Below are 17094 nucleotides of genomic sequence, written 5' to 3'. Positions count from 1 at the left end.
GGATATATAAAAATTTAGAAATGGAGTCTCAATTTAGGTCAAGGTATAAAAAATTTTAAGCATGATAAAATTTTATCCTTAAAAAATTTTCCTGGATTTGAGTATTTACAGTCTGTGAAATATCATCATTTTTACCCCATCTGAATATTCTCTCTCATTCTAAGAGAAAATTTAAGTTTTGTAGCAATAGGATGAGTAACCACAGACCGTTAAAGGCCGTCTTTAAATCATTTACCCAAGATACTTGGCATGCTCATAGAAGACTTCCTTCACTTTACTGTAGATCATGTTTTGAACTAATAGGAAGAACACACTTCCTGTGTCTGAGGGAACTGAACACTACTGGCATTATCACTGGGCCAGCACTTTCACTTTTTATGCAAGCCTGGCTATTCAGCTTCCTACAACCACTCCGTATCATTTGACCAACTCAGAAATAGCCCAATGCCATGTATTATGTTCTAGAGGCTCCACAGGATAAAAGAAGTTCAGACTGTAATGCTGTCTCTTTAGGAATCCTCTTCTTCTCTAACAACAACAACCAAAAGCTTTATTATGGAAAATTTTGAGTCCATACAAAAGTTGAGCAAATACTATAATCAGTTTCCCAGTACCAATCATCAGCTTCAATAATTACCAATCCATGGCTACCACTCTTTTCCAAATACCCTATCTACTACCCATACCTGCACACCAGCGTGTTATTTTGAAGCAAATCCCTGGTATTATATTACCTATAAACATTGTAGTATGTATCTTAAAGATGAGTACCTGTCTTAAGAACTAAAACCATAATACCACCATCACACCTAAACCATTTATAACAATGCTTCAGTATCACCAAATATCTGGTGAGGGTTCAAGTTTCCCTGATTTTCTCAGCATATGTTTTCTTTTTTCAATGTGTTTGTTTGAATCTGGATCCAGAGACATTGCGTATGTTAAGGCCAGACCCAGAAAGCACCATAAATCTCTACACTGAAACTTGAGGTGTAGGGTTTCATGAGTAGCAGCATTTGACTTGTTTACACAGACCTTTGATGACAGTATAAATGCAGCGGAAGGAACAGACAGGCTGTCCCAGGCACCAAGCACAGTGCTCGGAAAGCTAACCTCTGTGATCCATGTCTGCGTGTGACGTGGAAATGAAACTCTTTAGCTTTCCTTCCTGTTCCTAAAGGATTCAAGTTCAAGTGACGAACTTGAAGCATTATTATTTTGTTACTAGCATTATGGACAATACTTACTAGTTTCCTATTTATTTTGTATTTTACTGATAGTGTGATTGCCTAGTTTGTCTGTCTATCTGTCTGTCTGTCTATCTACCTATCTATCAATGTTTATTTACTTATTTTGAAGGGAGGGCCAGAGAGAGGAGGAGAGAGAGAATCCCAAGCAGCCCGATCCCGGACTCAATCCCATGAACCCTGAGATCATGACCTGATCCAAAATCAAGAGTCAGAGTGACACATAAACAGAGCCTTTTGTATTTACGTTTGTGACATCCCAAACTGAAATAAAGACAGACTACAAAAGCACTGAACACATGAGTTCATACCTTTTGGGAATTAATGCTATATATGTTTTATAATTCTATGTGTATCTGGCCCACCTAGTATATTTTCAACTAATATTTGAGCACCACTGAAAACTTTTAAGAAAACTCCTTGTGTTTCCTTTTCTCCCAATTCTTTCCTATATTATTGCAAAACTCAGTTAAGTTGCACACGAGAAGACACACGCCCTCCACACCCCCAAAGGAGAAGACAAAATGTCACTTGCCACTCATTTCCAGGAAGTATCTTGCATTCATTAGCATTCGGCCCTCAGGTTTCAGCTCTAACTGATTGAGAGAACAAAAAACAATAAAGAAATATCAGTCAGAATGTGAAATAATCGTGAATTGAATAATATAGTAACTGGCAAGGGGAGTGATGGCCAGAGTTTTCCAACCGAGCCCAAGTACCACCCCCTTCTTTCACTTTACTGATACAGGTTCTCATCAGAGTAGCACAGCCTCCATGGATACAGCCTTTTTCTCATTAAAACACCTCAGCAATTCACTAATTTTACTTGAAGATAAAATTGCCAATAGGAAGAGCACAATTCTCAGTTTCTATTTGACTTTCTTGCCCATGCTACTTCCTACCTGCACGCTGGGCGTAGGGCAGATTCAGATCGTCATCACGACAGAAGAATCAGAGACACTGGGACCAGCTATGGGGGAACAGTATGTCTTTGGGAAGGAAAGACGGATCCTGCTTCGGGGGTGCCTACTCAGTGCCCTTAGGTTAACCAGAGCATGGAGTGGGAGCGGTGTTCTCTTTTCATTAGGAGAGACTGTTTCCTTGGGAAAGTGCTGGATGATCTACTAAGGGAAGCTTTAACTAGTCTTAGAATGGATAAAAATGCATATTTCAGTATCATCATGTAGAAGAGATCAGAACAGACTGACATGAAAGGGATGAGGCAGGATATCACGTGATGTGACCTGGAGGGAAATGACACCTATTGCTTGTGTCTAGATAACCCTAGAATGCTAAAGAAGGGAAATGTCTGACAAGAATAAAACCAGAAAAGCCAAGGCAAGAAAGTGAATGCAATTTTAAGATACAGATATAATAGAAAAGCGACCACCTTCTCAGTGAAGCCTAAACAAATAATTTAAAAACTAGTGGTTCTTTCATTACCTGGAAAGGCAAATGGCATGCTATTTTTTAAAAAATGAAAGATTTGGTAACTCTTTAAAAAATATGGCAGAAGGCAGAAAATAAATGGGGATGAGCAAAACCACTGGGGAGACTTGGTCTAACGAATCTCTTCTCCCAGCCGGGCTAAGTAGTGCTCTGCCTGAAGCCCTAACAGTCTCAGGGTCTCACACTCCCTGGTTTGTGTAAACCCTATCACACCAAATCACACATCTGCCACGTCATCAGATTATTTTCCCTCTCCTTACCTGCCTACACAGCCCCCAGGAGATCTGTTCCCATGATCCTTTCTCTAAGTGGACACAGAAGTCTTCCAACAGATACTGTCAGATTACCTTTCTAAACATGTAGGCATGGAAACTTAAAAAATCTTGGTATATATTTATCTTCAAAGGTTACTTTCGTGTCACCAGCAAAAATGCCTATTAAATATATATTCTCCTAAAAAGTACTGATTTTTTTGAGGTCAAAAATAGAACACTGACACAAAAATCTAGCTGGTAGTTTTCTAGCATTCCCATTTTGAAACCAGCGACTTCAAAATCTGGGAGGAGTTCTTAAAAATCTGAGTTGGAGGAAATAAGAAGCAGAAAGATAAGATTCTTCCTTCTGCATAAGTGATAAAGCACTTGAAAACATTTTCTGGAATTTAAATCATTTAAAAACAGTGTTTACCAGTGGACTTTTATTTCCCCATCATTTTGTAGACCCTCCAGAAATTTTCAATAGAACTTTCTTTATGCTTTCATATTTTCCTCTTTCCTTTAACATTTCTAAGCTACTCGAGCAGAGTTAGACCCTAAGTTTTCAGAAACATGTGGTGACATGGATTGTATATGACATACTTTTTAGTACAAAGCGAGCTAAGTGAATACAGTAGGGCTGACTAACTTGATAGGGTGAGGCAGAGAATGGAGAGGGCAGACCACATATCCCATGAATTTTTGCTATTCCTCCAGCTGCCTATAGGCTAATCTACTCTTCTAAGATATCTTATCAAGAGATCACATAGGTATGTTACAGCAGCTAAGTGTCCAAGTTAAGGGGAATCTGTGATATTTCTGAGCTGACTTTCGTACTTATAAATCAATAGGTGTTCTTCAAAGCCTAAGAGACCTGCACTCACACATCAAGATAGTAGAATATGTTGATACGTCTCATAGTCCTCAATGAAGAGTCATTGCCAATGGCAGGTCACCAGTGAGTAAACGGTAAAGAATCTGTTTTCTCAAGGCTAGGGTGAGGGTGTCATAATGTCAGGATGATGCGGAAACTGCGCTCCAGTCTGGCGAACACGGTACTTATCACTTAATGGCATGATAAAACAATTTTCTTCTTAAAAGAAGCCCACGGCCTGGACATTTACCCATATCTCCGCCTTCCCGTTGTTCTTCCGGCACCGCTCAGCCAGAGAGGAGAGCTCGACGGTCGTTTCGGATATCAGGTCCACGTTCTTGCCCTTCACGATGATCTGCATGACTCTTCCCTTGTTGATGTGGGCATCAAAAGTGCTGTCCCAGGGCGGGTACATTGTTGGCTTTTTCTGGATATACATCTGCCCATTCTCTAGAAACAGAAAGATACGCTCTCGTGACTCCTTTAGCTAACTCTGGGAAATAATTCAGCTTGATAGTGGCACCCATTCTCTCTGTCTCTGGGATATATAATTCACGTTGGAAAATAAAAAAAAAAACAACACGTAAAACAACGAGAGACAGGATGAGACAGTCCCAAGGTCTACATGCAAGGTAATATATTGGGTCTTTAAACTCAATCTAGTAACTTAGGCAACAAAAATCTGATGGTGTCTCGGACTAGCAATGTTCTTTTCCTAATCAACAGTAGTTTTTCCACTTTATGTGAACACCTGAGCAAATCAAAAGACATCAGGGCTAAGCTTGATGTATTTGGAGGGTAGAGTGACCTAGGTACCATTCTCGACATGTTATATACTGTTATGCCTTTGGGGATCTTCTTTTGTTAATCAACAAAGGGTGAACACACAACTAATTAATTTCACTGTCATCTGGTAAAAAAAAAAAGGTCAATAGAAAACTACTGTGTGTTCATCTGAAAGACTCTGTGGTATAATTTAAGGTTTATTATGAGTGCTCCTTTAAAAAGATATTTAACATTTTTCCATCTGACATACATGCACTATGAGGTAAAACCTTTTTTTCCATCCTTTATTTATTTTGAGGGAGAAAGACTATGTGGGGGAGGGGCAGAGAGAGAAGGAGAAAGAGAGAATCCCAAGCAGACTCCACACTGTCAGTGCGGAGCCCGATGCAGGGCTTGAACCCACAAGCTATGAGATCATGACTTGAGTTGAAATCAAGAGTTGGATGCCTAACCAAATGAGCCACCCAGGAGCCCCGAGATGAAACCTTTAGAACATAAGAGGTCATTATTTCCTTCTCTAATTCTCAAGTAAGGATACATTTTACATACATCATGTACCCTAAGCAAAAACTAATAGGTAACAGTGGTCTTAATCCATGGGGTCAGGGAAGGAGGCTGCAGATGGACAGGGGAGGAAAGGCAGGTGCCAGGAGGCCTGGGGGTGCTTGCTGAGAACCACAGCTAGGGTGTACAGAGTAAGGAAACCCTCCCCGGAACCACCAGGTGCCTGGGAAAGAGTTTGCTAGTGGGACTAAGTAGTGCTGGTGTATCTTTCATCCCTACTGGATTTTCTACAGTATTGATTCTTTAATCATTCCAGAAGCAGCAAATAGCAGTGGTATCTGAACATTAGTTTCTTGTGATCATAAGCACACTAAGTGGCAGATTTACATTCAGTCATATTAGTGAAGCCAAAGGCAAAAATCCATTTAAGCATGGCCACAAAGCATTCTGACTCCTCATGGCCCCTTCTCCCTCACGCGCCATGCCAAGTGGGACACGCACCTAGCATTTGCTAAATTGTTTGGGAGTATACAAGCCCTTGAACAAGTGGAAACGTCTAATTTTAGATAAACCTGGCTATTCAAGGGAAAAACTCTGACTGGGGTAAGGGTGGAAAAAGCAGGCGAAGGTTTTTATCGCTTGCTTAAAAAAAATTATCTGGAGATTAGACTTCTGAAAAATTCCAATGGCAATTCTACAATGAGCACAGTAACGTTTTACTTCCAAGGACTGGAAGCCCTTCTCTCTCCGAACGCTCAGCTGCAGCCATTCTCCACGCCCCCACGGGACAGAGAGGCCTGTGCAGTGGTGCTCCTCACACTCTCTCACTAGTTTGTAAGAACCTAAAAAGAGGACCAGCGCTCAGGGTCCTACCCATTTACAGTGGGCTTTACCATTTTCAAAGGCTCCCGGACGGACAACGCTCTGCCCTGTTTGTCCCAATTCTGTCGATGCGTCACGGAACATGCAGCCTAACCCCCAAGACTGATAGGTTTTTAAAACTGGTGCAGCCACTGTGGAAAAGAGTATGGAGGTTTCTTAAAAATAGACGTATCCTATGATCCAATACTTCCACTGCTGGGTATTTACCCAAAGAGAACAAAACCACCAATTTGAAAAGACACATGCACCTTTATGTTTATGTTAATATTATTTATGTAATAGCCAAGATAATGGAGGCGACTGAAGTGTCCACCAATAGATGAATGGATAAGGAAGAGGTGTGTACAATGGAATATTACACAGCCATCAAAAGGATGCAATCATGGCATTTGTAACAACATAGACAATCTAGAGGGTGTGAGGGTAAGCGAAATAAGTCATACTGAGAAAGAGAAATACCATATGAATTTACTCATATGTGGAATATTTTAAGAAACCCAAATGAATACATAAACAAAAAGCAGAATCAGACCTATAAATATGGAGAACTGATAGTTTCTTGGGGGGATGGGAAAAATGGGTAAAGGAGAGAGGGAAGGCTAGGCTTCCATTTCTGGAATGAATAAGTCACGAGGAGAAAAGGTATCATACAGGGAGTTTAGTCAGTGGTACTGTAATAGCGTCTACTCTTGACAGGGCCGTCACCCTCGTGCTGAGCACAGAAGCAAGCACAGGCTTGTTGCATCGCTATGCTGTACACCTGAAACTAATCAAACATTGAGCGTCAACTCAACTTAAACTCTTTAAAAAAACCACATAAATTCTTCAAAAGTGGTATTTGACTTGTCACATGCAGAGTGATTTCTTGTCAAAACAAAACCAAGATTCAAAATCAAAACCCAAAATCTCCAAATGCCACAGGCTAACCTTCTGGAAAAACAAAGATGTCTTCTTTTCTGACAAAGTCTCTTGAGCCACATGGCCCATCCGACCAAGTTCAAAGGCGAGGTTGAAAAAAGGAGGAGGAGGAAAAAGAGAGGCTCTCAGGAGGCAAATGTCAGGCCTGTGCTCATGGAGAATGAGATCCAGGAGACCACTGAGTGGAAAGCAGCTGTGAAAAACTCAGACATTTCACACTTCAAAGGTTTCGGTGACATTTGAATGGTTTGAGATCGGGAGCAAGTTCCATTCTCCCTTGTAACTAAAGAGGACAGGCATCCGGGCAGAAGGAAAATCAGGATGATTTGGACGTTCTCCTCAGCTTGGTGTGCTCGTGGCAGCTGGAAGGATGGAGTCGATCCCACAGCACAGATCTCTAATGGGAGGAAAGGCCAGGCAGCCTGGTGGGAGTTGGAAACCCAAGACTTTGAGCTGGAGAAACGTACTGAATCGGGTTCCTCCTATATCTGCAAATGCCACTCAATAAGAGCCCGTTTTAGGACCACCCTACAGGAAAGAACACACATTTCTCCATCCCCAAGCCTCTCTCCCCACCCCCAACCCTTGCCCTGCTTTGCTTTTCTGCCCAGCACTTATCATTATTCCTTATATTCTAGTTCATTCCATACCTCTCTCCCTCTGCTAGAATAGAAGCTCTGGAGAAAAGGCACTTTTTCCACCCACTGGACACTCAGTGCTCCATAACTACGTTGTGTGTCAACCACCTAGAAGGGCTCCTCTAATTACTATAAACTTCGTTGGCGTTAATCATCTGTCGCTACAACGTGTCTACTAAAACAAGAAAGGTATGCAGGGACATGGAAAAACATAGTGAAATTGGGAATATCTTAGGAGGGAAACTTTGTGGACAGATTCCAGCCAGAATGGGAGTATTTCAGTTGAATGATCGAAACTCACAAAGGAATCTTGGAATCTGTCACAAGTCCCCCTCCTTGTGAACTACCTCTAAATATTTACATTTGACGAAACAGGACTATTCTTTTACTCATCCGGGGTCTTAGTAAATACATGAGTTTTTTGAAATTTGGATTCTAATGGCTGATTACATATTCTTTGTAACACTCAGCCGAGCTGAGCCCAAAGAAGCAATAAACTATCTTTAGAGTAATTGTAAGAGTACGCAGACTTAATCTGTAATCATTGGAAACAACCAGGGTGAACAGCGCAGGTTCATGTTCTACTTGAGTTCACCAGTAGATTTAGTGCCCCCACTAAGTCCTCACATCACATCCTCAACCTTCCTTTGTTCCTCCTGCGGACGTGAGAAAATGGCATGGTGAAATGGAATACAAGGAGGGAGACGTGGGTCTCCTGAGTGGTCACTAAGCTCATACGCCCTAGAGGAAGGACTTGGCTGGACTGGACATCCTGAACTGTAAAATTAGGTTGAACCAGATGATGCTGAAGTTTCTGGAAGGACTGGCTTTCTAGTTTACATGAGGACCTTCCTTCTCCCCACCCCGACTACCCACTCGAGCTCACCTGATTCAACATACTCTTTGACGAGCACAGCGCAGTAAGGGTTAACAGCCTCTCCCTGGCAGGGCTGACAGGACCCACAGTCGAAGTTGGACAAACCAATGCGAAGAAACGGTGACATGGCTGCTCCCTGCAAAGTGACAAAGACAAGTGCTGTTGGGGGCCATAAAATATATTATTTTGGGAGTTCCATTCCCACTTAGCCAGCGCTTTAATCGACGATAGCTCAGAGGCTCAAATGGCTCAAGGATCCCTTTAAACAAATACTTTTACTTCCCCTTCTGCAAAGGACATTATTGGGCTCACTCAAAACCCAAAGAAAGAGGCTTTCTGGACGTCTGCATTATTCAACCTTGTCCGTTAGAACTTTAATTCCACTCCTAATGTAAGGGGGTTACGTTTAACAGTGGCAGAAACAGGCACAGAAATTTTCCAACATTTAATTTCTTCTATTACGCAAGCAGGTCCCCAGAAACAAGCCACAATAATAAGCAAATGAGTTTAGAAAGGATGAGTCTATTTTAGTCACCAAAATACGACGCCACAAGATTCTTCCACGGGCTATTCCTGTGTGTGAGGCCCTCGGCTCTGAGCACTCAGCAGCTGCACTCTTCGTACCTCAGACATTTCAGAGGTGTGTGTACATCCGTATGTGTACACGCACACGTATATACCTCCATACAAAACACGCCCTTGAACATTACAAACTACTTTAAAAAATCCCAATCAGTGTCCACCATAAAATAATGCCCTATCATCTAAGGATAAAGGAAGTACTTAACAAAAGCCAGATTACCAATAATTATGCATACCTAGGAATGGAGGGGAAAATCATCATAATGTTGGCTACCAAATTCCAGGATTCCAGTCTGATTCCTCATCTGGTATTCCTTTGTGTCCTTCTTTGGACACTTACCTCCAGCAACCACCTCCTGTCCCCTTATTTTTTTTTTTTTACCTACTTTTCCATGAGGTCCCATTAATCTGAAACTATCATCCTGTATTCAGTGAAAAAGCTCAACTTTGCTCCCTCGCCTTGAACCATTTTCTCCTCCCTAATTCTCCCCAACTGTCTTAAGTAAAACCAAAGATAAGAACAAAGCATTAGCTGTCATTTCTACCTTTGTAGAAAGAAAGACAAGTCCTCAGAGTAATAGGAGCCCACGTGTGGGCAGCGATGGCATCACCCCCAACCTGGCAGGGCCGTAAAGGCTGCTGCTTCTCTGAAGTGCTGGGGGCCTTCGAGTATTTGAACTTACAGAGATTGGCTCAGGGCTCCAGACAACTGCCGTTAACTTCACGGGTTCTAAGAAGGTCCCAACCACCCACAATTTAGCAGGGTCTAACCAAAGGGGATGGTTGCAAAATCATCATTTTTTTCAGGTGTTCTTGGTCTCTGAAATATGTTCCATATAAGTCACACTGTTGAAATGGGTCCCCAATGTGTCTTTAAGGGCCCCCTTTGCCCACTGACAGCCTCTGAGGTTAGGATTCTTGGACAGGAGCCGGACTACGTCTGAGAGGTCTCCAGAGAAAACTCCCTTGACAACAGCCCCTTTCCCGGCTCATGTAGGTCTTCTGGACAAATCCATACATCTGCACTAATCAGGAAAGATTGCCAAGAAGTATACTCATTTACGAGTGTTTACCATATGTGGACTCTGAAGATTTCCTCAACACAAAGAGAGTAAGTAAGTAATTCGGAGTCTGGAGAGACTGTTGACTCATTAAGTCTCAGTTACAACCACTGTGACCTTTAGTGATGGATGTGTCACTCTGCTATTTCCAGGCTGGGCTCAGAATTAGTGGCAGCGACTCAACATGCACCTGGAGAAGTCTGTCTGGGGAGCAGACAGAAGCCTCTGGGGTGACCGGGGTTTCCGGGTATAGTAGGAGAGGGAGTCACAGTGTAAGGACGCAGGTCTGAACCAAACTGAAGCCATGACAGGCTTCGAGTTTCCCCTCTGACCTTGGAGGCCTAAGTGTCAGTTTCTCAGAATCATTAGACAATAAAAGGGCACAGACTGCTCAACCAGGGACCACCCTAGTAACACCCAATCAGAAGCGGCCAGCTAAAATGCTTAACATTCCTAAGGGCAGGCCTAGAGATAGAAGCTATAGATAATCACTTATTGCTTAAGGCTAGTTACACCCTACGTGGGGGTCCTTAGCCCACTCTGTGATTGGTTAACTTCAAAGATACTCTAAATGTTGTGATTGGCTCCTGCCAAAAGTAAGGAACGCTCTTAACAATGTGTGTGGTTAAATTTGCTGCCAATGCTGTTACCCGATAATGGTTGGATCACTGTACCTGTGTCTCAATCTCCTGTAACTCCCCCTTCCCAAACCCCATAAAAGCCCTGCTCAGCCCTTGTTCGGGGCTCTCAGCACGGATCCACTGCGCTGGTGAAGTCTGTGAGCCCGAACTTAACTAAGCCTGGCGATCTTAAGCCCGTAATAATAAATGCCCTTTGCTTTTGCATGCGTGACTCGGTCTCCCTGGTGGTCTCTGGTGTTGGGGGATGATATTGTGATCTGGGCATGACAACAGCAGAATCCCTTCTCCTCCAGCACCCCTGGCTTAGACCACAGCTGACTTCCTAGCCCCCCAGCAGCCCGAGTTTGCTGCCCTCGCCCCTCACCCAGGAGCAGCGAGGCACTTCATCCAAGGCGCGCATCTGTTTGACAGCCAAGACACTGCTGCTCTTTTTAAGGGTCTAGTCACAGTGATGGGACCTGGCATTTCGACATCTAGAAGCCAGAAGAGGCATTGGTGTGCTGAACCTAACAGGTTGTTTGCTCACGGGTGTGCGTTTTATGGCAAACAACAGCATTTCATTCCCGAGCTACTCAGAGCTTCCCCTCCTGCAGCTGCAATGTGACCACTATGCAAAAATAAAGAAAATACACCAAATTATAAAAAGTCTTTTCAAAGTTCCAGTGGCAGACACAAGTCACTATTACTCTTTCAATGTATTTTCTTTAGTCCTTTTTAATTAACAGGTTTTGTTTTACATGCTTTGCTCATACTGTGTTTATGGGATTACATTTGGCTTTTTAATTTAACATTTTGCCAGGGGTGCCTGGGTGGCTCAGTCAGTTAGGCATCCTACTTCTGCTCAGGTCAAGATCTCACAGTTTGTGAGTTCGAGCCCTGCATCAGGCTCTGTGCTGACAGCTCAGAGCCTGGAGCCTGCCTCGGATTCTGTGTCTCCTTCTCTCTCTGCCTCTCCCCTCCCTCCATCCCTCTCTCTCTCTCTCTCTCTCTCTCTCAAAACTAAACACTAAAAAATGAAATGCTTTAACATTTTGCCATAAAAATGTCCAAGTTAGTATGTTAACTTTGTAAGCATCCTTTTAATTCTAATGACCTGCTTTACTAGAGTCATGTAGTTAAATGTTGAGACTGTTTTCAATTTTTCCATAATGGAAATAATGCTGTAATAAGCACCTTCTATAATTTTTTTAAATTTAGGAACACTGCATCAGAATAGATCACTAGTGTTTTCAATATTACTAGATCCAGTTGTCTTTCTATTTGTAAGTCTCACACATTTGAAGAAAATAAAATACAAAGGCAAAGACTTATTAACAGGGTAAATATCTAGAGTCACTACAACAGACAATAACTAAGCATCATTCTTTATAATAAGTGTACACAAGTTTGTAAAAGCAAAACTAAATAAAAACCACCTATGACCCACGTAATTAAGTGGTAATGATACAAACTCTACCATTAAAAAAAACATATTAAAAAAAAACATAGTTGCAATTCGTGATGTGGGACGATGTTCAGCCTTGTGAGCAATCTAAGAAATGCAAAATATAACAAGATACTATCTAATTGCATTTATAGGACATTCTTGAAAAGACAAAACTGTGTGAGGACAACAGTCATGAGCAGTGGTTTGGACACGGGGACAGGGGATTATAAAGCTAGAGCATGAGCAAGCTTTGGGCACAGGGAGAGGCCACTGTGCTACAGCCTGATCATGGTGGTGGCCACAGAAACCTAGATTTAAATCCACAGGATTACACAGCAAGAACAACAACTTTCCCATGTGATTGCTTCAAGACCAAAATTTTAAAATACACTACTGGCATTTCAAGGCACGGGCTATAAATTCAGAGGTTATGTAGATAAAATGCACAGTGGTACAGATGAAAGAGAATACTTTGGGAAACTAAGAATTCATACAATAAAACATTAAATTAAAATCTAAAGTAATCACGAGTAGCTTCAATTTATTAAAGGGAAAATGTCAGAGCCTTAAAAAAATAAACAGCTTTTCCTCTGCTATTTAAGCTCTTTTGAACGTTTTTGCATTTTGGAGCAAACAGCTGAGAAAGAATAACATTAGAATTTGATAATGCATATTCTTTGGGGATCTATTAATATTCAACTCTTAACAAAATGGTAATAAGAGTGTTAAGATATTTAAAATATAAAATATAACACTATGGCATTTTTTTTAACCCGTGCAATTAGCAAATATTTTTGAAATGCTCTGACCTCACTTGCAAGGAAAACATAAATCACCCACTTGTAAACAATGCTGTTGTGAGTGTAAATTTCCACAATCTTGTTGAAGACACATACATGTGTATGTGCATGTGTGTGTGTATATATACACACATATACGGAGCACCAAGATGATATGTAAGAGGCGTACAAGGGTGAAATTAGCATGCAAGATTTTGTGGGTTGGCCTTCTGCGCTCAGAGCTTGACCTTGAGGGAGAAGGGGGGTTTCCCTGGGGGCGAAAATAGGAAGGGGAATTGCTGTGTCCAATAATATGTACCTCGGAGTAGCATCTATCGGGGCTGCCTTCCCCCCAGGCTCTCTGTAGAACGCAAATTTCATACATTTCCTCTTAGCTCGCCATTCATGGTGCTCCCACCCTTTAGAGCAAACAGTGTGTGTGTACAGGACGGGCCAGGCTGTTCTGAACGGTGCGGGGGCCAGGTCCCTCTAGAGATCTCTCCTCTGAGGAGCAAAACCCCACATTCGATTCTCTCCTGGACGGTTCTCTCAACCTGCCAGCTCCAAGCAGAACTCAGGGTCCTGCCTTTCGAATGTGCCCCGTCTATTTCACCAGCTGGGTGACTGGTACCTTGGCTCTCAGCCCATCGTTCAGATGTCACCTTCCCCTCCCGGGCCAGAGACGCTTTGCTCAGCTCCTTCTCCCCTCCCTGCTCTACTTGGCTTAGTGCGACTCTGCATCACCTCCGCTTAGCTGCTGGCCCACCCAGTCCTGACATCTGTCACTCCGGGTCAGATCTCCATGCTGTGGCCCGGAGGATCTCCCTTAGGACCACGCAGAACTACTGCCGCGTCTCCCATGTGTCAGGCTGCTTCACAGCTCTGGGCTTTTAGCAACACTGCTCCGGCTCCCTGGGGCGCCTTCCTATTTCATTCCATCCTCCCTCTGCACCCCACCCCTACTTCCTCATCTCTCAAGTTCCTGCTCAGTCCTTACCTCCTCTTTGAAGCCTTCCTTCGCTCTGCCTCCAGCACCCTCCTCCCGCTGGCACATCCTAGTGGAATCCACTCATCCCTCCAGCCCCCCACAGCTCCTAGGGTACAGCTCTGCCATCACCTGCCATGTTCATTTGCCGTGGCTCTGCCGTTTGCCATTTCTCAGTGCGGTAGATGTTCTTGCTCCCATTCTCCTTCTCTTGAGCCTCCAAATTTGGGGGACACAGCAGGGCCCCACCAGGATTTCTCCTGCTCCATCTCTGAGGTACCACATTTGTCACTCAAACCGCAGAAGTCCTTCCGCTTTCATCTAGCCAAAGCTCTCTGGAGTCAGTTGCATGCGGATGCCTTCCGACTAGACCCATGCTGTGACCAAGGGTTTTCTCTATTGCCACGTTCCTTTGCACATTTCAGTCAGCTTCGCCGGGTTGGGGAGGCCATCCTGTGCTGGTGTTCACACAGCCAGTTTCCCTTTACCACTTTATTCAACATACTGGTTTGGTTCATACTGGTCTTCCCAAACAAGCAGACTGCCGGCTCTGAGAGCAGAGACAAGTCCTACTCATTCACGCACCTCCAGGGCTGATCCCTCCGTCTGACAGGAGGAGAGGCTCAAGGCATTTTTGCTAAGGAACTGGATTTTCAAAAGCAGTACTTTGCACCATCTCTTAATCGTCATGCTCTTTCTCCGTCTCTCTCTTCCTTTCCCTGCAAGGGCAAGGTGTGGTCCAACCAGCAGCAGCAGCAGCTGAGGAAGTCCGTACACGAGAAAACAGTCCCAGGCACTGTTACCAAAACCCAAGGCCATTGTGGCCCCACCTGCTGGAGTGACCTAGCCTCCCGCGGCCTGCTTTCTCATTTGGAAAGTGGTAATAATATAATCACTCACTTAAAGGGCTACGCGGCCGGAATGGGCAGATACACAGAGGTGCTTCCTACGGGCTGGCACACAGCAACGTCTCAAAAATGCCAGCTGCTATCATTATTATGGTAACTGAGATATTTTCCAGTGGATTTTACTGACTTTATTAGTTTGTGCCAAAACGGGCAGGAAGAAGAGTAGAGACAGTCTGCTAGGAGCATATCTTGGCTGAATTATATGGCCTCCCTCTGCGCTCTGCCACCGAGCTCCCATAAAAACCCACATGTATCTCCCCTAGAGCACTTATGACCCTCCGACAGAGCCACCCCGCCGTGGGCACTATCAGGACGGACACTCCGGGTTCCCGTCCAACCTTCCGTGCTTCTGCTATCTCAGCTGCGAAATCTCATAATGTGTACTTTAAATTTGCAGAGAATCTTTACTCTTATGACTCAGTGTTTTCCCCTTTAAGAATGATCTCATTTGTCTTCAGCAGGTAGCTCTGACACCGGTAGATGGCCAAGTGTCATTGCTCCGTGGCATGCTTGAGGTCATCTGCCTCAGGTGCTGAACTGAGGACTCTGGATTCCCTGGGTGCTGACTCACCTGCTTACCACACTGACTCACCGCAGTTCAAACCTGCCAGCTGCTTTCACAGTCATGTTAAGGATTGCCGAGGAGCAGAAGTTCCATAGAAATAGAAAACAGAAGTTCTACATACTCTCATCAGCAAAAAAAAAAAAAAAAAAAAAAGACTTCTCTTTCTCTGTAACAAGTGAAATAGGAATGAGCATGCACGTCTTTATTTAAATGTCTTTAATGTTTTTTTAATTTTTGGGGAGAGAGAGGCAGAGTTTGGGCAGAGGAGGGGCGGGGGGGCGGAGAAACATAGAATTGGAAGCAGGCTCCAGGCTCTGAGCTGTGAGCACAGACATGGGGCCCGAACTCACAAACCACGAGATCATGACCTGAGCCGAGGTCGAAGTTGGATGCTCAAGTGATTGAGCCACCCAGGCGCCCCCTACATTTCTTTATTTAAGAACAAAAGAGTGGACAGCATCTGGATTGTTATAACTCAGCAGGAGGTAACTCGGTGACAGAGGGAGAGTCTCACAGAAATAGGAAAATTTCAAGCATGTAGAAGAGAGGACGCAACTGAATCAGTATGAACACAGGAATGGGACAAAAAGCATTCATAGTTTCCAAGTGGATCACCTAAGCCAAAGTTTGGGAAATCAAACATCAGGAAAATGTGGGGAAATTAATGACATCTATGGCTTTTACGTGCCTTTACAAATAGAAGGGTTTCTCAGGTAAAAGTCACTGCTGTAGAAAATAACCCACAAATTAAGAATTACTTGCCTGGAAATGGGCAGAGAAGAAAGATGGTAATTAATGACCGATCAAATGAAAAGCGTTTTACCCTGTTGCTAAGACTTCTGCAAAGCAGTAAAAAGAGTCAGATTACGTGTTAGCCTCTTGGGGCACCTGGGTGGCTCAGTTGGTTAGCGTCCGACTTCAACTCAGGTCATGATCTCATGGTCTGTGAGTTCGAGTTCTTCATTGGGCTCACTGCTGTCAGCTCAGAGCCTGCTTCAGGTCCTCTGTCCTCCTGTCTCTGCTGCTCTCCACTCATGTTCGCTCTCTCTCTCTCAAAAATGAATAAACATTTCCAGGGCACCTGGGTGGCTAAGTCGGTTGAGCATCCAACTTCGGCTCAGGTCATGATCTAGCAGTTCGTGAGTTCGAGCCCCGTGTCGGGCTCTGTGCTGACAGCTCAGAGCCTGGAGCCTGCTTCGATTCTGTGTCTCCCCCTCTCTCTGCCCCTCCCAACGTATGCTCTGTCTCTGTCTCTCAATAATAAAAAAATGTCAAAAAATTTTTAAGTGAATAAACATTTATAAAAAGAAGAAAAATAAATAAATATTAGCTTCTTGGCCACACATGTGGCCTCAAAAGTAAGTTAGAGTGATAAACATGACCTGAAGATAATATTTTAGAGCATGAGCTGCAAAGACCAAAGAATGAAAGCCTAACCTTCCCTCACCTGTTAGAAATGGTAAGGAAGTGGGTTTGTTAACAGAGCTACTACTGCCCTCCTACCCGAAAACATTAACAAGATACCCTCCTCCTCCAACTGTTAGCGACTGAGCTGTGTCCCCCACAAATGCACACCTTGAGACCCTAGTTAATTTAGCTCAGGTTAAATGCGATGGTAAGGGCGGGACCCTAGTCTGATAGGATAGTGTCCTTATAAGAAGAGACACCAGAGATTTCTTTCTCTTCGTGATGTGAAGACACCATGGGAAGGAGCCGTC

At 43.6% G+C, this 17094-nt stretch overlaps 1 protein-coding gene across 1 annotated transcript in view; it reads right to left on the bottom strand.

Annotated features, from left to right (window-relative positions):
• Positions 1-17094, bottom strand: part of PRKCQ (protein kinase C theta) — a 169723-nt gene that overhangs the window by 107115 nt on the left and 45514 nt on the right. Inside the window, exons 2-4 of the mRNA XM_029955594.1 lie at positions 8439-8565; positions 4075-4274; positions 1783-1843 (exon numbers count right to left, since the gene is read on the bottom strand). Of these exons, the coding sequence (XP_029811454.1) occupies positions 1783-1843; positions 4075-4274; positions 8439-8556 (379 nt within the window). The 5' untranslated portion in view covers positions 8557-8565. The remainder of the gene's footprint in view (positions 1-1782; positions 1844-4074; positions 4275-8438; positions 8566-17094) is intronic.

Source organism: Suricata suricatta, chromosome 10, assembly GCF_006229205.1.
Source record: "Suricata suricatta isolate VVHF042 chromosome 10, meerkat_22Aug2017_6uvM2_HiC, whole genome shotgun sequence".
Taxonomy (NCBI): Eukaryota; Metazoa; Chordata; class Mammalia; order Carnivora; family Herpestidae; genus Suricata; species Suricata suricatta.
Note: the sequence above shows the minus strand (reverse complement) of the source record. Positions and strands in the feature narration are given on the sequence as shown.